This window comes from Callospermophilus lateralis, chromosome 1, assembly GCF_048772815.1.
Source record: "Callospermophilus lateralis isolate mCalLat2 chromosome 1, mCalLat2.hap1, whole genome shotgun sequence".
NCBI lineage: Eukaryota > Metazoa > Chordata > Mammalia > Rodentia > Sciuridae > Callospermophilus > Callospermophilus lateralis.
Window position 1 is genome coordinate 138,880,379 of NC_135305.1, and position 21,323 is coordinate 138,901,701.

General features: G+C 50.4%; 1 protein-coding gene across 3 annotated transcripts; it reads right to left on the reverse strand.

Annotated features, from left to right (window-relative positions):
• Positions 1–214: 214 nt before the first annotated feature.
• Aifm3 (AIF family member 3) lies at positions 215–11,224 on the reverse strand. Of its 3 annotated transcripts, XM_076867096.1 has the most exons (20): positions 11,194–11,224; positions 7,322–7,535; positions 6,966–7,075; positions 6,618–6,727; positions 6,476–6,520; positions 6,183–6,279; positions 5,987–6,099; positions 5,590–5,676; positions 5,083–5,174; positions 4,864–4,994; positions 4,634–4,749; positions 4,469–4,540; positions 4,314–4,377; positions 3,616–3,692; positions 3,398–3,515; positions 2,036–2,134; positions 1,726–1,801; positions 1,118–1,222; positions 480–500; positions 215–254 (listed from the first exon to the last, which is right to left on the reverse strand). In XM_076867096.1, exons 1-20 carry the CDS (start codon positions 11,222–11,224, stop codon positions 215–217), a joined length of 1,818 nt encoding a protein of 605 aa, XP_076723211.1. The 3 variants fall into 3 exon arrangements, with proteins under 3 accessions (XP_076723211.1, XP_076723222.1, XP_076723205.1); XM_076867107.1 differs by lacking the exon at positions 480–500; XM_076867090.1 differs by lacking the exon at positions 480–500 and having other exon boundaries at positions 7,322–7,562.
• Between the last annotated feature and the right edge of the window lie 10,099 nt (positions 11,225–21,323).

The following is a 21,323-nucleotide window of genomic DNA, read 5'->3' on the forward strand; positions in this document are numbered from 1 at the left end:
ATGTCAGTGGCAGCTGAGGCCCTGATGGGTGAGCATCTTCTGGAGGCAGCAGAGGCCGTCCTGGAAGGGATCCAGGCAGCCAAAGGCAAACATTGGGAGGGCTCAAATTCTGCCCTGCGGGATGCTGGAAAACTGGAGATTGGCACCTGCCCCCAGGGCTTGGCCTTTGTTCCTTGTACCCCAGCATGCCTGCCCAAGTCCACTACACTCGAACTCAGGATCCTTTCCCTGTGAGCCAAGACATGTCGCCAGTCCTGCAGGAATGAGGAGAGATAGGATAAGGGAAGAAGAAGGCAGGTTCCCTGCTCTGGGCACCGTGAGCAGCTGACTCTTGAGAATAGAGAGTGGTCTGCTCTGTCCTTGGTGCCCAGCAGGGAAATGTACTTGGGCAGAGAGGGGTAGATCATTGAGTACAGGCTCTGGGGCTGAAGTGGGAAAGGTTTCGAATGGTTAATAATAAGGACAGAGGACACACATACTTGCTGTGCAGCATGAACAGCCTTTGTGAAGCCAACAGGGAAAAACAGAGAAGGCCAGGGAAAGAGTATGTCATTCGTCATGTCTGTTCTTGGTCCTCCATTATTTCCAGACTAAGGCCTAGCATGACCCATAACCTCCAGCCCCCTAGTAGCCTGCAGGCTTTCCCCAGTCCCTAGGAGCTCTCTGTACACACAGGACTCTCACTGGAACCATATTGGAATGAGGTTAATGACTGGCGTGCAGTGCCTCCCAGGCCCCACATAACCACCCCACATCTCTATACAGGGTGTACCCAAGGGCATCACTAGCTGTGTTTCTACTAGGGTAAGAAAAACCACATTCAGTGAGGGATACCAGGGCTGGAGAGGTACTTGGATGCAAGCAGTCGACCTTGACTCTCCCTGCAGCAGTGGTGATGCCCTGGGACACACATCCCTTTCCCATCTCTCCCCTCTGAGTATACCAGCTTTCTCTCAAAGTATAATCTCTGCCCTCTTAGCCCTGGAAACCTCAGACAAATGGGGAGCAAGAGTGAGGGTCCTGGATAACTTAGGAGACACTGGCTGCCATGACAGCTTAAGCCAATCCTTCAGGGCTTTCCTTCCTTCACCCCAAGACCTCCCAAGCCCACACTCACTCCACCTCCCGCTTCCGGATGGCACGACCAGAGCCCAGCACCTCAGCCACCTTGGATACGATGGGATCATAGTTCATGCTGGCCACAGCGATCACCTCATCACCTCTGCAGAGAGAGGGTGGCTAAGCCTAAGTGCTGCTTGGCAAAAGCCTTCCTTCTTGAAGACACACTCCTCATCACTGGGACCCAGGGAGGGATCTTTCCTGGGGTCACAGGAATTTCCTGAGCACCTGTCCCTCCCTATTTGTCCCAGCACAGGCATCAGATTTCCCTAGGGAAGCTCCAATCCTCAGCAGGGCTCAGGACTAGGGTCTTGTTCTGACACCACCATTCTCTGTGTGGCTTTTCTTGTTGTAAGTGGGCTGTCAACACCCACCTCAAAGAGCTGTTTTGAAGATAAATCATCTGGCCCAGTGCACAGCAAAGTCAGTTATTACTGATCTCTTCCTCACCTTTCCTCTGCAGTGCCTCCTGCCCAGCTGTCTGCCTCCCTTTGCCACTTGTTCCACCTTTTTAGCTAAGCCCCCTTCTCAGGAGCACTTTTCTGGGATGACTCTCCATTCCCAAACGAGCAGCTCTGTACCCCCATTGCACCCAGTTGTTCTCACTTGGTATAAAAAGCCACAAACTTCAGCTCCTCTAGATCCCCTTGGATGATGACGTCGTCAAAGCCTTCTCCGTAGCCTGTAGGGCCAAACAGGTAGGTGATGCCACATAAGCCAGGGAAGGAGATGGACTTCACAAATTCCCCACCCTGTGCCTTCTTAACTCCTGTCAGGACATCCTCCCCGATTGTTTACTTCTTTTAGGTAGTCCCTAGGCCTTCCCCCAGAGAGTTCCTTATTGCTTCTTCCCAGAGCCATCATGGTCCCACCCCTAAAACAGTTCAGTCCCCACCCCATCGGAGGATCTTGTTACCCGCATAACGCAGACTCTTGCCGAACATGGCAGTCCACAGGTAGGGCACCGTGCTGATCTCCGCCTCCTGAGCCAGCATGTTCTGGGCTGCCACCCGCCCTGCAGAACCCATGGCCATGTGAACCCTGACTCTTGCCCTCACCATCCTGACATTGCCTGCCCCAGCACTCTAGGGACCCCTGTCAGGCATAGCTGCTATTCCTGGATCTCCTAGAGATCAAGAAGTACATTGTTACACAGGCGGTGGCCCTCCTGAGGTACCAAGGAGACACCTGGCTCCAAGCTAGTTACTAGGTTGCTTCTCTGGAAAACTTGAATGACAGACATGCCCTGCCTCTCTGGAAGGTCTGCTCATGGGGTTGTGGGCTGCTTCACCATTTCACTTATGCACATAGACAACTTAATCAGACACATTAGGACCAAAGAGGGAGGAGAAGGGAGCACAAGAGCCAGGGAAGCAGAAATGACAGTCACATGTAGGACCCCAAGAGAATAGCAGGGGTGACTTCCCAGTTTCTATATGCCCCCATTGGACCCAAAGCTGGATATACATCAGAATACTCTGGACCCTCCCAATTAAATCCTGAATTCTAATTATATTTGGCTGTTTCCTTACAACGTAGCAGCCACTTTAGACCTTGAAAACTTGAATAGAAATCAGTTCTAGGAGTGAGGTTTCAGACCTTCAGATAATGGCAAACACAGAGGAAAGGGAAGTTGGGTGCAGGAGCTAGTACCCATCATAGGCTGGGAGTCTGGAGTTCCTCTTTGAGGCACTGAGTTGGTTAATTTACTGGCCCCTCTAGCTTTGGGGCCCAGACCAGGTGTGTGCAGTGGGTGAGGTTTGGGGAATTAATGGTTAGTGGTGTGAGGAAGGTAAAGCTATTCCACAGAAACAGTGTGCCCACTGAGCCTGGACTAGATGGGGCCTGCAGAAGACAACTGAGTTTATAGAGATAGTTGATTAGTCCAAGGGAGATAGAAGCACTGACTGGAAAGCTGGCCTACTAAATCCTTCTCTCCCTCAGAGGAGAGACCTGACTGTACAGGTAAGTCAGAAATTCTGTGGGATGTATCCTTGAAGACAAAAGGAAAGGAGACTAGTGGAAGGAAAACTAGGATGGGAGGTTGACCCTGGCTAAATGGTACATCCAGATGGTTCTGAAAGAGAGTCTCTAGAGATGAGCCACAGAGCTTGCTGTGTATTCTGGTTTGATCACCTGGATGAGGCCAGCTGTGAGGTTACTAGAGAGCCTTGAATGCATAACATAGGATCCAGGAAAGCAGACCAACTGAGGCATGATCCTAGGGGAGGCTGAAACCCTAGGATAGCCCCCCAACTTGCCTCAGGGCTGGCCATACCCTGGGCATGAGCCATTTGCCAGTGTGGGATGTTCACTTTCCGATTGTTTCTCCAGGCAAGAGGAAAGGTGACAGCATCACCAGCTGCAAACACACCTGGGACATTGGTCTGCATCATCTGTGAGGAGAGAGCCAGAGCTTCATGAATAGGACAGGGGACTGACCTATAACTCTGGCCACCCCCAGCCCAGCACCCTTCCCACCCCACCCAGCCCCACCTTGTTGACAGGGATGAAGCCTCGGGAATCCAGACCAATGCCACTTTGCCTCAGGAAACCGGTGGCAGGCACCGCACCTAGCAGGACAGAGGCTGCCATGTCCACACTCTGGTTCCACCCTTCTTTGGCCTCACTGCTCTCTGTGTTCCACACCCTACACCTGCTGTATTTACCCCAGATATCACATCCAATTTACCCCAGATATCACATCCACAGGCTTCCCACCATGGGGCTTCATGCATACTGTCCCCTTTGCCTGCACTCCACAGACACCTGTGCCTCCCATCAGGCCTCAAGTACTGCCTCCTGCAAGAAGCACTCCTTGAAGCCACCTGGAGGGGTCAGGAGGCCATGCTTCTCCAACCCCTGTGCTGCTACTTCCCAGCTTTGCATTTCTCCAAATTGCCACTTCTGGTGGAGTAGGAACAGTAAGAAGTTTGTGTTCTTCATCCAACACAGAGCAGGGCATGGAGTTGATTATTAGTCTGCAGCAGTCATTGAGCACATGCTCCATGCAGGGCCTGGGCTAAGCCAGGTATGTGTGTTTTTCAATGGCCCTAGAAAGTGGGTACTGTTGGGGTCACCATTTTAAAGATGTGGAAACTAAGGCTCAGGGAGGAGAAGGGGCTAACTCAAGGTCATTTGTGAACTTGTGCAGGTGGCTTTGATCATTCATGCCCACCTGCCCATCCACTCACCAATGCCCACCACGCAGACATCAGCCCGAATGACCTTGCTGCTCTTCAGTACAACCTCCTTCAGCTGTAGGGAGTGGGTGAGTGGGTGAGATAGGACCAGATACTGGGCTCAGGGAGAGAAGACAGAAAGCAGCAAAGAGAGGAGAAAGGCCCACCTTTCCCTCCTGGGCCCGCAGCTCCAACACCTCTGTCTGCATATAGAACTTCACCCCATTGTTCTCAAACATCTGTCAGGGCAGGTGGGCAATGGATGAGAGCCTGGTCAGGGGCTAGACTAGACACTCAGGATATCAAGGGACAAGGGATTGGGGTAGGCTTACCTTCATGAGTGCACGGCCAACGCGCTCCCCCAGGAACCTTCTGAAGGGTGTTTCCTCAAGCTCCACCACAGATATAGAATGGGCCTTCTCAGTTAGATAGGCAGCCACCTCCATACCTGAGATGATGGGCAGGGGCTGGCAGATCTAGTACCCTGCACCTCCTAGATCCAGCATGCCCAGGGACTGGCTATGAAAGCCTGCCCACCACCCTGCCACCCCCAGCTTCTCACCCAAAAAACCAGCTCCTACGACAATTGCGTTGCGGCCCCGGGCCAGCCTCACCACACGATTGGCATCCTCAGGCGTCCGGATAGTGAACACGTTCTCTACCTCTTTGCCTTTGCAGCTCAGGGTCTTAGGGCTGAGATATGGCAGCCTCAGTGAGACCCTCCCATTGTGGCTGGTGCCCCACCCAGTGTAGAAGGAGGGTAATAAAGACACCCTCCCACCTGCTCCCTGGCGCCAACAACAGCTTGCTATACTCCAGCTTGAAGCCGTCCTTGAACACGACCTTCTTGTTTCTCACATCCACTGTGACCACCTGCAACCCCTGACAGGTAAAGTGCTGGCCTGGGTATGGACCTGTGTCTTGTCATCCACTTTTGGGTCCTGCAACATGCCCAGATCCCAGCCAGATCTGAGCATGACCCGTGAGGTCTGTTCCCACACTTCCTAGGATTCAGTTTTCAAGCTTAAAACATCACCTTCTTCTCAAAGCCCTCTACATATTCCCAAGTCCTACCAGACTCTCCCATCCCTGATGGAATGAGATCTTCTCTCTCCCTAGGCCCTGTGTGTGCTCATGATCTTGCTAATAAGACGGTCCGGTGCTGCTCCCCAGGCCTGGGCAGTGAAACTGGAAGGGTAGAACACTCCCAGGGGTCCATATGGCCCAATGCTCTTCATGGTTCCCACTAACCCATTCTCTGGCCAGTTTACCATCCTCAATATCGTACCTGAGCCTCAGTGAGCACCTCGATGCCATAGGCACGGAAGAACTCCTTGGGCCTCAGGGCCAGCTGTTCAGGTTGTGCATCCAGGGACTGCAGGACACAGCCAATATGAGACAGCGTCAAGCTACCATTGTTCCATTTTATACCAAAGGACATGGACCCCAGGAAGGGTGAGGCCAGCCCTGAGTTACATGTGTGCTGTAGGATAAAACTCAACAAACTGAGATCTTTTGGGGGCACCACAGGTAAGCCAGATTTGAGTGTAGTTGGCAGCTGGCCAGACTCTGAAGAGGTGACAAGCAAGGCTCCAAGTGGACAAGGGACCCAGAGGGTTAAGGATTCAGGCCCTGCGTTGTGCTGACTGTCCTGTGCCTGGTTACTGCTTGCCCTAAAGCCACACCTTGCTGAGTTTTGGCCGGTCATAAGGGAGATGCCGGTCCAGGGTGCACAGGACGATCCTGTCCGAGAAGCCCTCCTGCCGCAGTGTCTCTGCACATACCAGGCCAGCAGCACCTGAAGGGAGGAGGCCATAGCCAACAGACAACTTACCTCCTACCATCCACCTCCACCCTCCTTATCATGACCTCAATACTAACCTGCACCCACAATGAGCACATTGGTGCTGCCACTGTGCCCAGCACTTGGAGAGATACACTTGGCCATCACCTTGGTCCTTCGCTGCAGCTGCAGGGCCTGGGGGTGGGGTGCATTTGGGGTTATCTCAGCAGATCAGGTTCTGCTACTCTAGCCCAGCCACTCCCCATCATGCAGCCCTTCACTCTGCTCGTAGTCACACATGCCAGGCTTTCTCCCACTGCAGGGCCTTTGAACAAGCTATTCTCTGAGTCAAGATGCCCTCCCCATCTCTGAGCCATGAGCCACTCCTCACCTGCTTGCTGGCCCGGACATACACCTTCTCCTTCTCAATCTTCACCTGCAAGGGCAGTACTGCTCAGGATCAAACTTTGGAGTGCTTCAAGCCCCCAACTCTGTGCTCCCAGGCTCCCACTATACCACACTCCCAGCCCCACCTGGAACTTGTGCAGACTGTCCAGGCCTGGGAAGTCCTCTAGGTCCCCAGTACTGATGTTGAAGCAGGCACCATGCCAGGGGCAGCGCACCCGGCCACGGGATAACACTCCTGGAACAGTGTGGTACTAGGTTGGAGCTACTATTGGGGGCTCTTCTCCAAGGATCCTTGCACCTTCTGGTCCACTTCATAGCCCAGGAGACCTCACTAATAGATGAGGACCCAGGGCCTAGGGAAGAGTCAAATTGACCCGGGGGCTGGTAGAGCAGGGGCATGGATGGTGCAGTAGCCAAGCCCCCTATAGGAAGGTCCTACCCCGGCCTCCCATATGCACCCCTGGACTTCTCACCTTTCACCAGGGGTGCGCCATAGTGTGGGCACTTGTGGCCCAAGGCATGGAATTCTCCGTTGTCTTTCACCAGCAACACCTTCCCCCAGCCCAGCTCCACTTCCCGCATCCTGGGGAAAGGCTGCACTCAGAGGTCAGGACAGACAACAGGCACCTCCTCCTGGGGGCACCTCTTCTTAGTGTCCAGCCTCATGGGTAGCAGGCCCAGAACATCAGAAGCCCAAGGACCATGACTAAGGGAAAAGCAGGTCATAGGCCCTTCCAAATCCCCTCACCTTAGTTCTCCTCATCCATGGCCTCTCCCTTGCCCTCCCACCTTGGACCTTCTGATCCCTCCTCCCAGGCCCAGCACCCACTGGCCATTCTCCAGGTCCTTGACATGGCAGACGGCAGCCTCCACGCAGTCCTGAGGGCCAGGGTAGGGGTGGGGGGCTGGCAGGCGCTCCTCAGTGTGGAAGTGACGGGCTGTGCCATTGCCCTGGTAGGCCCGGGGGCTGCCCTTTCCGCCAGCCGACAGTTCCTCCTTGCTCCGCTCCTTCTCAGGCAGCACCACCTCAATCTTGAGTTCCACTGTGGGCAGGGCCATATCATGAGCCCCTCAGCCCACCCCATCTTCTTGCCCACCCCAAAAGCTGGGGGCAGAGGCTAGCCCCTCTGAGTTTCAGGAGGCTCAGCCCTTCCCCTCAATTTCTCCAGAAAGCCTTGTGTACCCCAGCAAAGAGACAGAGGAGGAAGGGCATAAGAAGGGGATTTCTTGGTCAGCTTGAATTCATTTCTGCATTTTTTCTTTTCTTTATTTTTTATTTTTATCCAGTGCTGGTGATCAAACCCAGGAACTTGTGCATCTACTAAATGCTGTATCACTGAGCAGTTCTGCACATTTTCTTTTTCGATGTCAAAATTAATGAGAGGGTCACAGAACAGAGTTTCTTCTAACCCTAAACCTCCCCTCCAGGATCTCTGGAGGAAAGAACCTTGATGTCTTGTGTATTACATGTTCTGATGGACAACAATGTCCCTAGCAGCTCAGGGACACATTTAGGGGATGATTCATGTACATACAAATATGAGGTCCCAAACTGGGTGCAGCTCAGTTCACAGTGAATCTGGATGATTAGAAATTAAGGATTCATTGTATTATTCTTGTAAATTTACCATAGATTTAAATGGTTTTTTCAAAATTAAAAAAAATATGGACAGAGCTGGGGATTTAGCTCAGTGATAGAATGCTTGCTTAGAGTGTGGAAAGCTCTAGGTTTAATTCCTAGTATCACCACCAACACACACACACAAATTCCAACTTTTTTTTTTTTTTTTTTGTATTGGGGATTAAAGCAGGACACTTGACCACTAAGCTATATCACTCAATCCTTTTTTAAATTTTTTAAAATTTTGAGACAGAATCTCACCAAGTTGCTTAGAGCATCACTTAGTTGCTGAGGCTGGCCTTGAACTTGCAATCCTCCTGCCTCAGTCCCCCAAACTGTTGGGATTACAAGTGTGTGCCACTGTGCCTGGCTTCAACTTCTTAAAATAATTATTCTCACCAGTTTGAGATTCATTCATCATTTCCCAAGTCCTGGGTTTCGGTGTCTTTATGTACAGGTCTGGGGCCCTGGGAGTGAATGAATTCCATGAGGTAAAGGTACATGTAGACAGGTCTGAACAGCGCAGAAGGCACAGAGGGCCCCCTTCCATGGTCTCCACACAGAAGACATTTTCTCAGTATACCCACGTGGCCTACTTTAGGAGGTAGCCAAAGACTGTCACTTTCTTCTTTATACTTTCCCACATTTTCCAAATTCCCTATGACATGCCTGGGGTATTTTTCTAATTAGAAGAGAACAATAAACAGAATTTTTAGCAGTGATAATCCGGCCTCCTGGGCTGCTTTTGCAGGGAGGAAACTAAGCCTCTGGCACAGCATGAGCAGGAGGTGCCTCTCAAGGAACCAGAGCCTCCAGACCTCTGCTCCCTTCTACTTCAGACTTGACACTCCTAAAAACAAAAAAGACCCAAGAACCCGGGGTGGATGCTGAGTCACATACCCTGGCCTTTGCCTGAACCATTTGCTTGGCCTGGGCTGCCATTCTTCTAGGCCTTGGCTAACTCCTACCCCCATACCCAGACACAGCTCTGGTGCTGCCTCCCATGGCAGCCCAGCTCCTGCAAGGCCCTCCTTTCATTCTGAGCTAATTCCCCACTCTGTCTAGACCTCCTGTTCTTCATCTGCATGTCCCATCCCCCAGCTCAGCCCAGGCGAGGCAGGGGATAGTGGCAAAGGTCAGTTCTTGACTGGGACTGGTAGGAAGAGTGTATGAGCACATAGCCACACAAGGTCATCCTGTCCAGTGGGGAGTTTCCTCCCATTTTCCACACTTTATGTAATGGTGTTAGAATGTTTTTGGAAGAATTAAAAAGAAAAATACTTCAGACTCAGCTGACATCAGCTATGACAGCTGTGGGAGTCCACAGGAACAGCCTGGCAGGAGTGCCAGATAACAGCCAAGCCAGTCAGTTTTCATCCTCCACCTCCTGCCCGAAGGCTCCAAGGCACACTCACTGATGCAAGTCTAATGGGAAGACATTAAGTCAGGAGCAGCAATAGAAGGGTAGGTGGGGGGATCTGCTCACGCACAGAACCAGGGTCTTTCTATTGTCCCTGCTCACCCCAGCTGAACTCTCATTCCTATACCCTGAAATTCCCTAGGCCTCACACCTGACGTGTCTAGCTTAAGCACCTGGGGACTGTGCCTCCACAGGGGAATCTTGGCAGCAGGAAATCCAGCTCAGAGAAAAAGGGCCAATACTATTTTAAAAGTGCTTCCTGAGTGCAAGGTCCTGTGCTAAGCACAACCTCACTTTACACATGAGAAAAAAGCAGATCAGAGAGGTATGATCACCTGCCCAAAGCCACACAGCCTGGAAGCCATACGGCTGAGTTGAGGCTCAAGAGCCCAAGTTCTTATGTCTAGACCCCATATTGGAAATACTAAGGTGAGGGGACCCAGGCAGGCCAGCCCTTTGGGAGTCCTTTGAAAGAACTTAAAGGTGACATCTTTTGCCCAGGACCTCCTGCCAGCCCAGCAGTCCCACAGGTGCCCAGTTTGGGGCCAACTAGCATCCTTCTGTCTGTTTCTATTGGGAGAAGGCTGAGGTAAAGACAGTGGACGTCATTTTCCTAAACTATATTTCCAAACAAGAAGTTGGTGGGACCTGGCCCAGATCTGGCTGTTCACAGCACAGCAGCGCAAAGGGGGAGTGTGGTTTTTGGGACAGGTGCAGGTGGGTCCCCCTGCCTGGTAGGGCATAAACATCTCTCCTCCCCACCTCAACTTCTCCCTTGAACCCAGGAAAAGAAGAAAAGGCTCACAAGTTCCAAGGTAATGGAGCTGATGGGTATCAGGTAAAGGGAGCTGGGGTGAGCTGGTAGGGGCAAGTTGCCCAGGATAGGGTGGCTTGCATAAATGTGGGTGGAGCATTGTCTGAGTTCTAGAGGACTCTTGAGGCCTCAATATCTCTATTTGTGACATATCTGCATGCTCTACCTCCTGAGATGTTATGAGGAAGGAAGAGGAAATTGGGGGCCTGAAGGAGAGCCCCACAGACAGGGTCTTCAGTGGAAAATAGATGTGGATTCCCCTAGCACCCTGGGTAGAGAAGTTGATTTAGACATGGCAAAAATTTCTTGTATAAATGGGAAAGCATGTCCAGATGACAGCCTAAGTTTCAGAGGGGTTGAGAAGAGGCAGGGACATTCTTTGGTAGGAACCTGCCCACTGTACCGTCTCAGCAACTTCAAGAGGTCAGGGAGGGTAGAATCATTTTAAAGAGAGGGAAACTGAGGCCCAGAGAGGTCACACAGTAGCCAAAGGCATTCCTAGAGTCCCCCTTTCCTAACTCAGCCATGGGAGAAATCCTTTCCTCCCCTTCCAAAGATCCAGCTGCTATTCCACCATCAGCACTCAAAGCCCCCAAAGATCCAGCTGCTTGTCCTACCACCAGCACTCAAAGCCCCCCCAAAAAGAGGGCCTATCACTGGAGGGGGCACCTGGAAAACCTCTCCAGATCCCCTACCCACCTCCTATCTCAGCTCATTAACATTCTGGGGCTCCTGCCTAGCCTGACCTACTTTGGAGGCAGGCAGAGTGCAGAAGGGAGGGGGAGGAAGGTAAAGGAGAGAGAGAGGCAGGAGGGAGGGAAGAGGCAGTAAGAGAGGAGGAGGTACCTGGCTTGGGCTTTGAGAAGCAGCCACCCATGGTGAGTGACCTGAAGACCAGCAGGCAGGCAGGGCCACAGATGGTTGGTCTGTCGGAGGTCTAGGGCGCCCCCCATGGGGCTGGGTCTCCTGCTGCTCTTAGAGATGCTGGAGTTGCCATGCCAGCTGGAACTGCCTCTAGGACCTGCAGGGGAGACTGGCCATATTAGGACGGAGCTTTCATAGGGAGGGAGGAGAGAGACAGAGAGACACAGACTGTGGGGGTTTCTGGGAGAGTCCTACATTTGAGCTAAGTCTTGCATGTAGGGGATCCTGAAGGGCTTCTCCCCTTTGAGGCCTGTTGAGGCTCAGCACCCCACATCCCTCATCTCACCTGTATATGGCTTATGCGCACTGTCAGGAGACCCCTTCTGTTCCAATGATGGCCACCCTCTGTCCAGTCCCGTGGCTGCCTTGTCCAAAAATCATTCCCAGTTTCTGCTGACTCCTCAGGCCCCTAGCCCTCTACTTCCCTTTTCCAAATCCTACAGTCTTGGAGGAAGCTCTGAGACCATCTATTTTCCCAGGAGGCCACTATTCTTGAGTCAAACCTTGGGTTACCTTGAGCAATCAGAGCCTTCCTGGTCCTTGGATTTCTTCTTCCTCAAATGGGAGTGACACAGGGTTCCCTCTGGCCTCAGCCTCCACCCTGGCTGGCAGTCTCTGGACAGCTACCTCCTCCAAAAGCAAACACAATTCCTTCCTCTCAGCCCAGCAGTGGACGGAGGCTGCTAGGCCCTGAAAGGCAGGGCAGGGTCCAGGAGGTGGCTCAGTCTCTACCCCTCCTCCCAGTGTGAGCTGTGGCCAGGAGGGGCTGTGGCGGGAGTGTGGGGCTAGGCCAGTCCACTGGTCCCCAGGGAAACCCAGCTCTGTGGTGAACAAGAGCGGGCGACCAGCCCGGGACTAATAGGGTTGGGGGAGAAAGAAGCCAGGCACACAGCCCTGCCACAGCCCGTGCCTAGCAGCCATAAAGGTTCCCCCACCCCCACCCCTGGCCCAGTGGCACTGAGGTCATGCCCAACAGAAGTCTGAGAAACTGAGGAGCCAAGGTCTCATCAAGGTCAAGCAGAAGGTAGGGGAATTTGTGTGGCCTCCCACCCTCTTCCTCACCTTAGTTCTAAGAAGAGCATGGCCTCAGGAGAACCCCCATCACTCTAAGGCCCTGTAAGGCACTGGGCTGGGGGGATGGGGCACCTAGTCAATAGAAAGATCAGTGCAGCGAAGGTGTCCTCAAGGCATAAGGTGGGTCTTCTGGAAGATGCAGCTTATGGATGGACTTTGGAGTGCCCAGGACAAAGTGTAACTCTCTTGTTTACAAATGACCTTTCCTCAGTCCACCCCACTGCCATTCCCCTCTGTTTCCTCCCTGGAAGTTCTTCCTGAAGTCTAATTTGAGGTGGGGCTAAGGTACCCTTGATCTAGTCCAGATTCCATGAAGGGCCTTGGGTGGGTTCCTGAGAGCAAGGAGAGCAGGAAGAAAGAAGGACAAAGTTGGGGAAGGCCCATTCACTGCCTGGCCCGATCTTACCTGCCCTTGAAACATCCATTTCAGGTGAGGAGGCACCCAAAGTCACTAGGTTACCTTTGCTCTTTCCCCCACTTGTCACCAAGGCATGTCCATAAAACTCAGCTGCCACCTGCCCCACCTGCCCCCTCCCTGGGCACCAGGGAACCCTTCCCCTGCTTCTGGGTTCACCTGTGCCTCAGCCCTGCCCACTCCTTCCTGCCTGGTCTCAGGATTCACTTGCTGGACCATAAATCCCAGAAATGGTCAGACCTGGTCTTGCTACTGTGGGCTTGGTCAGGCTGTTCCCCACCTTTCCAGGAGTTGAGGCTCTCAGGTAAGCTTTCCACCTACAGGGTGCTAGCCAGCTGGGATCGCAGTCACCCCCACTCAAAAGTAAAGGTCCTTGCTATGATCATGGCAGAAGGCACCCCCAAGTTTTGAAGACTGCTGTCTCTTGTCTACAAGTTGCCCACAGCTGTGAAGTTCCAAGAGTGCCCAAAGCTAACTACCCACCAGGACTTTGTGTCTTGTCTCAGAGACTCCCATTAACCCCTGAGGGAGGTACTGAATTATCCCTACCTCACAAAGGTGCTCCTATTTGCCCCCCAGGGCTCCTAGAGTCCCAGAGGGTGTAAGGCTGGGTAGGAGCCTCTTTAGACCTTTGGCAGAGTCAGTCCCCACTCCTCTGCTGTCTCCCCTTCCTGGTCCCACTTTTCCCGGGTGTGGGCAGGCTGCCCAGTTTGGGCCTTCAGGGCTTTCAGGCACACTGGGGATGGCATCTGAGCTCCTCACCCCTACATTCAAGTTAAGGGGGACTCAGCTCTTGCCCCTTCCCCATGGAGCCCTGGTGCCAACCTGTCCACTCTCCCTGCTTCTGCACGTGCAGTTCTCTCGTTCTGGAAATCCGTTTCCATCAGCCTTGCAGGCTGTGTCCAGTACCGGCACCAGACCCTGCAGCCCAGGAAGAGGGGTACTGGCACATTGCAAGATTCTGCTGGAAGCCGGGAGGGAGTGCCAGCACAGGAGGGCATAAGGAAGAGGGGCGCTCCAGTCCACCACCTCTTGGTCGAAGCTTCAGACACCCCGCCCCCAACGCAGGGGCCCTAGGTCCGGGACCCACGAGCGCACGCGTGGGGACGGCGAGACCCGGACACTGGGTGGAGCCGCGGGGGTTCCGGAGTCTAGGATCCCAGAGGTGGGCACTCACCTGGGCTCTGCGCTGGCCTGGGCTCTGGAACCGATGGGGCCGCGGCCGCCGGGCGGTGGGGGAAGGGGGAGGAGCGGGCGGGGGCGGGGCCGGCGCTGCGGCGGCACTGCGGCCGGGGAGCCCGTGGCGCCCAGCACCGCCCAAGCGGGCGGTGCAGGTGGGGAACCGCCAGGGGTCAAGGGTTAGGCTAGGGGCCTTGGAGTCGCGATGGAAATCTCTGGGCATGGAGAAGCTCGTGGGACTCATAAGTCCTGCACGTGGACTACCCTGGCCGCGGCTGGATCCCGGGTGATCCCTGGGACCCCCGAGTGACGCCAAACTGGGCCGCGCGCTGGCACTGGGTCTCCGAACCATCCGTGGGCTCCCTAAGCTGATCCTCTAGGTGACACCTCCCCAAGAAAGAAAACCCAATTCATGCTTTCAGCCGCTCGCTCGGAGACCTTTACCTGCTTGAGGAGTTTAGTCTCAGTTCCCTTCACTCCCTCCAACCCCGTCACCACACATCACATACCAGGTCTTTTTTTTTTTTTTTTAATATATATATATATTTTTAGTTGTAGTTGGACACAATATCTTTATTTCACTTATTTATTTTTATGTGGTTCTGAGTGAGGATCGAACCCAGAGTTTCACACGTGTGAGGCGTGCGCTCTACCGCTGAGCCACAACCCCAACCTCGCAGTCTGTTTTAAATGCTATTTTATTACATTTTCTTTTTCCACCTGTCGTTATTTCAGAACTTCCTGGTTCTCCATAAATCATGGTGCACCTTGTGTTCCCTCCTCCAGGAAGTGCTCCCTGACCAGCCTCTCTAGACCTGATCAGGCCACCTTGTTCTGACTCCTAGCACCTGGATGTTTCATTGTTCTGATTATGTCCATCTCTTCTAATCCATCCCTGTAATGTGGTCAGGTAGAACTTGTCCCCTCAGCACACTGGAACCATAGCTACATTTTTTTTTTTTTTTTTTTTTTTTAAAGTACTAGGGATTGAACTCAGGGACACTCAACCACTGAGCCACATCCCCAGCACTATTTTGTATGTCATTTAGAGACAGGGTCTCACTGAGTTGCTTAGTGCCTCCCCATTTCTGAGGCTGGCTTTGAACTCTCAGGAATCTTGTGACCACCCTGCTCAGCCATAGTTACCATTGGAATGCATTGTATAACTTACATTCCAAGGAAGTGAGGTCACATCCATCACTGAACACATCAGGATCCACCAATTCTGTTGTGAGGCAAGCATGGCCCTCCAGTTCCTCCCAACCCATTTTACAGATGGGAAGGTGGCTGCAGGGGAGGGTTGCTGAATCTTGCCTGGTGGCAGAACCAGGGCCTACATGGGTCACATTCAGGGCCGGTGATGTGGGGCCCATGTAACTAGGCTCAGGCCAATCTTTTGTGGCTGTGTGTTTTTCATGGTATGATTTTCAGTGCCACAGGAGGGGTCCCATTACTGGGCTGCTTGGGCCTGGTGCCCTTGGCCTTCAACTAGCCAATCTTGTTGCCCTACCCCCATACCACCCTAACCCTAGCCAGAAAGACAGCGTACCACATAAATAACCATGGCTATGACTTCACATGCATTTATTCTTTTTTTAAAAAAATATTTATTTTTTTTAAATTTTTTTTGAGAGAGAGAGAGAGAGAGAGAGAGAGAGAGAATTTTTTAATATGTATTTTTTAGTTTTCGGTGGATACAACATCTTTATTTTACTTTTATGTGATGCTGAGGATCAAACCTAGCGCTCTGTGCATGCCAGGCGAGCATGCTACCACTTGAACCACATCCCCAGCCCCTTTAAATTTTTTTAATATAGACATAACATCTTTATTTGTATGTGGTGCTGAAGATCGAACCCAGCGCTCTGTACATGCCAGGCGAGCGCGTTACCACTTGAGCCACATCCCCAACCCCTTATTTTTTAGTTGTAGTTGGACACAATATCTTTATTTATTTTTATGTGGTGCTGAGTATGAACCCAGGGTCTTGCATGTGCAAGACAAGCGCTCTACCTCTGAGCCACAGCCACAGCCCACACATGCATTTATTCTTTTAACCTTCACAAATAACCCAAGAGGAAGGCTCTCTTTGTATCATCTCCATTTTATAGATGGGGAAACTTAAGGTTCCTTTTTGTTGTTGTTGTTATTATTGTTTTGGCAATGGTAGGGATTGAACTTAGGTTCTTATACATGCTAAGCAAGTGCTCTACTACTGAGCCACATCCCAGCCCTAAAACTTGGGGACTCCCCAAGGCCACACAGATGGAACATGGCAGAGTCAAGACTTGAACCCTGTCAGGCTTGTTCTGCTGTGCTGGACTAAAATGTGGAGGTGTGGGAGTAGTAGGGTAGAGGCCTGCCAAGGCTGCATGGTCTCTAGTGCAGAATTCAGGTTCTCTCTGTAATACTGGCTGTCAGTGAACCCCTCTGCCCCAGCTTCTCTAGGACACATGGTATAATTGTAGTGTTCTCCCTCTGGGACTGCTGTCAGGACATCCTCACAGGTGCAGAGCCAGGCATGGAACATAGGGGGTACTCAGGAAGTGGGGTGCAGGCTGCTGAGTTTGGGGTGCTAGTGATTAAACTGTGGGGCCAAGACAGTGGGGGCCTGAGGAGGCTGATAACCTCAAGAGACATTCTGACATGGTACAAGTACAGTCCCTGATATAGGGCAATTTTATCATGACACCCTTGGTCCTGGGGTCTGGGCTCAAGGTTCTTGCTGTCCCTAAGGGCAGAAGATACAAGATCTTCATAGAACAAAAGCAGTCTAGGAAAAGTGCCTCATAAAGGGTCCTCCAGTTTGGGGTTGGTGCATGTGGACTAGAGAGTCCAGGAGGACCCAGGAAGGCTCTGAGCCTTGGACAGCCTGTTGTCCTGATCTTGCCCCAAGATTCATTTTAGAAAGGCAACAGCATTCTAGCAGCCTTTACAGTACCAAATGTGGTGAGGTGACCTGGGGTAGTTGAGAGCCTCCAGATCCAGCAGACACCCCAAAAATAGGGTGGGGGTTGAGATTGGAGAAGCAGTAACAGGAATCAGCATATAGTTTGGGAAAGATGAATCCCTAGGCACCTCCAGTCCTGGAGCACCCCACCATGCAGCAAGCTTGTCCTGGACTTCTTTACCTTTACTCCCTTCTGTCAGTTTCCCGTTCCCTACTTCTATCACCCTAGGGTTTCCAAGAAGAGGTATGCAGGTCCTTTTTTATTTTTATTTCATTTTTGTGGTACTGAGGATCAAATTAATGGGAATTTATCCTTAGAACTTTTTTGAGACAGTGTCTTGCTAAGTTTTGAGGGTCTCACTAAGCTGCTAAGGCTGGCCTTGAACTTGCCATCCTCCTGCCTCAGCCTCTACAGTTTCTGGGATTACAGGCATTCTCCATCCCATAGGGCTTTTGTGGCTGTGTGTTTTCCATGGTGTGATTTTCAGTGCTGGCTGAAGGTCCTTTTTTAGCTAAGAAAATAAGGAACTTCAATAGCTAATGTTGGGGTTGACACTATTGCCCCCTGGAGGCCAGTCTGATGTCTACAAGGTCTCTTGCTGATGTTCTGGGGGGAAACAAGATTCTGGCCTTTCCTAAAGGCTGAGGTGGATTTCCTGTTGGGGAGACATCATTTTAAATAACTAATCCCAGTAAACATTCAGAGGCTGGTACAGCATGACCATCATCTGATCTATGTTAAATGTTGTCCCCAGCAGCATGGTTATTTTTTCATCAGAAGTGTAGATTGGAAGATTCCCTAGGCGGGGAGACTGGACAAAGCCTCATCTCCCACCCAATCCTTGACTCCTTGCCTCATCCTGGCAATTGCAGCCCAGCCTCTTCCCAGCCCAGGTCTACATAGATCTGACCACTGTATCCCTAGCACTCACCAGATTCTCTGGAGCTTTCCAGCTAGGTGTTCCAGGCCAGTTTCAGTTCCGCCAGCCTCTTCAGGCCAGCTTTAACCCTCCTTGAGTTGCTGACTTTGTTGCCTATTTTGTTCTTTTTCCAAGCTCTGGGATAGTCAGTCCTACTTCCAATCCTCATGGAGGGAGGTGGCAGGAACTGAGGACAGACAGGCCTGTAGGAGTTCATCAGAGGAGAGGAGAAGGCAATTTTGGAGAGGGAACAGTGTGGGCAGTCAAGGAGGAAGGAAGGCAAATTCTGGGGAACTCAGAATGTGCCAGTCCAGTCCAGTTTGTGCTTTAGGTTCTGGGTAGGGGCCTGAGATGAAGGAGGATTCGGATGGAGGGGTCAAGGAGGAGCAATGTAGCAGGGTAAGGTATTTTGTTCTTGTTTTGTTTAACCATGCATCTGTTATTTGCTTATTAATTTTTCAATCTATTTATTATTTTTTGCAGTGTTAGGGATTAAAACCAGGGTCTTGCACATTCCAGGCAAGTGCTCTACTACCCAGCAGCAGCCTCAACCTTTTTTTTTTAATTTGAGACAGGATCTTGCTGAGTTGTTCAGGTTGGTCTTTAACCTGTTCTCTTCCTGCCTAAGCCTCTTGAGTAGCTGGGATTACAGGAGTGTGCCACCATGCCCAGCTACATGTCTTTTTTTTTTTTTTTTTTTTTTTAAGTTTTCGGTGGACACCGAAAACTAAAAAAAAAAAAAGTTTTATGTGGTGTTGAGGATCGAACCCAGCGCCTCGCGCATGCTAGGTGAGAGTGTTACGGCTTGAGCCACATTCCCAGCCCCAGCTACATATCTTTAATTTCAAAAATTCTTTGTGTGTGTGTGTGTGTGTGTGTGCATGCACACACAAATGCACACATGCATGCTGGGGATTGAATCCCAGGTCTTCTGCATGCTAAGCACACACTCTACCACTGAACTATACCCCAACCCCACATGTGTGTATGTCTTTAGGAAAGAAACATTACCAACAACTATGGCTGCTGTTGGACTAGAATCAGTCAGGGCAAGGGCTGGGCCAGAGCCAGCCCATACTGCTGGAGTGTAGGCTCTGTCCCTCTGGCCTTTATTACATTTTCTGAGGATTATCCATATATAAAAGTTTGGCATGTCTATATATCCTCAGTGGCAGATGGGCTAGTATAAACTGCTTCTGCTGAATAGTAGAATATTGTTCAGCCATAAAAGAGGATTTGGAATAGCATATTTTCTTATATATTGCTGGTGAAAGTAGACATCGAGGTCATATCTATGGAGGGCAATTTGACCAAACAGCTCTCAAAATTGCAAATGTCCAGCACCTTTGACTCAGCACTTTCACTCAGGGAAACTCATTTTAATGCACATTATCACCTATGATTGGAAAGAACCTATCCACAGGAGATGATTAGATGAGTGACTGTACATCCATCTCATGAGATACTACACACCAATTTAAAGGAACAGATACTTAGTATGTTGATCCATAACAACCTGTAAAATAGATTGGGGGAGCTACTTAGGAGGCCGAGACAGGATTGCAAGTAAGTTTGAGGCCATCCCAGGCAACTTAGTGAGACCCTTTCTTTTTCTTTAATATTTTATATTTTAGTTGTAGTTGGATACAATATCTTTTTTTAAAAAGGCGGGGGGGAGAGAGAGTTTTTTAATGTTTATTTTTTAGTTTTTCGGCGGACACAACATCTTTGTTTGTGGTGCTGAGGATCGAACCCGGGCCGCACGCATGCCAGGCGAGCGCGCTACCGCTTGAGCCACATCCCCAGCCCCATGGATACAATATCTTTAATTAATTTTATTTATTTTTATGTGGTGCTGAGGATCAAATCCAGGTCCTCACCGTGCTAGGTGATACTCTACCGCTGAGCCACAACCCCAGCCCTTGTGAGACCCTTTCTCAAAAACTAAATGGGCTAGGGATGTAACTTAGTGATAGAGAGCCCCCAGGTTCAGTTGCCAGTACTGAGGGTAGGGGTCAGAAAGATGGGGGGAGGGATAAAGGAAAGTGCAGAAGAGCAAGTAATCTTTGTTGTCTGTATGAAAGAAAAAATTGGAGTTAGGCATGATGGCACATACCTGTAATCCCAGTCACTCGGGAAGGAGTCAGCTGAGAAGGAGGATCATACATTTGAAGCCAGCCTCAGCAATTTAGTGAGAAATAATAATAAAGATTGAAATGTAGCTCAGTGGTAAAGTGTGGCTGGGATCAATCATGTGTGAGGCATCGGGTGTGATCCTCAGTACCACATAAAAATAAATGAATAAAAGTATTGTGTCCATCTACAACTAAAATTTTTTTAAAAAGAATATACAGATGTATCTACTTATATATTACAGAATGACTCTAGAAAGATTAAGGGGAATCAGAGCAAGTCTGGGGCCAGTTATACATATTCATCTTTTGCATGCTGTTTTTCTTCCAGTCATAATGCCTAAGAACTCCTCAAATTCCTTTGAGCTATCCTTGAGCTCAGATGAGCTGAAACTCACCATTCCTAAAGGGCTCACACAGGAACCTGGCTGGGTCCCACTGCTTGAAGCCCTGTCCCTTGCTCCTCTTGGTACCTGCCTTAGAGGCAGTTTCTGGGCAGAATATCCACTGGACTTTGCAGCTACACAGCTTCCCCCTAGCTGACTGGGGATTGCCCTCTTTGGATCTCTGTCCTAGCCAAACTCACTTCCCAGCCCTCCAGTGCCTACACCCATTTTAATGTCCATCCCCCCGCTTTTCTTTTCTTTTTTTTTTGTACCAGGGATTAAACCCAAGGGTGTTTAACCAGAGTCACATCCCCAGCTGTCACAAGCCACCCATAGGCTGTGTGTATGAACTATGCATATTGGAGCTATAAGGGATCAGGTCTGGCATTGCACGCTGATTGGTCTGTGTGATGTAAGTGTGCCTCTCCCCTCACTCTGTGATCCCACATAGTACCTGAAATGGGTGTGACTTGCCAAGATGTCAATCAATCTGCTGACATCACAAAGCAAGACTCCACCTTTTTTTTTTGTATCTCTGAATATTTATTTTATGCTTTTAAAAATATTTTAGTCTTTCACACGTATCATGAGTTTGAATCACAACCAGAAATTAGGTATTGAAGATTACTTTCTTTGAAAGGAATTTGAGCAGAAATATGAATGAAGAAGAAACTTGTCTTTGCTGGATAACAAATTGGCTGTAACCATACTATACTTTTTTCCCCCATCTATTGTTATATAATATAAAATGATTTTTTAAAAAACTTATGTAATATGCTTAAGTAATTAGATTTAGATTTAATTGTAATTAATTAGATTTAATTCTTTTAAAACTATTTTTATTTTTTAGTTACATGTGGTCATAATGTCCTTATTTTACTTTATGTGGTGTCGAGGATTGAATCCAATGCCTCATGTGTGCTAGGTGAGCACTTTACCTCTGAGCCACAACCCCATCCCAATTTAATTCTTTATTAATAATAAAGAATGTCATAA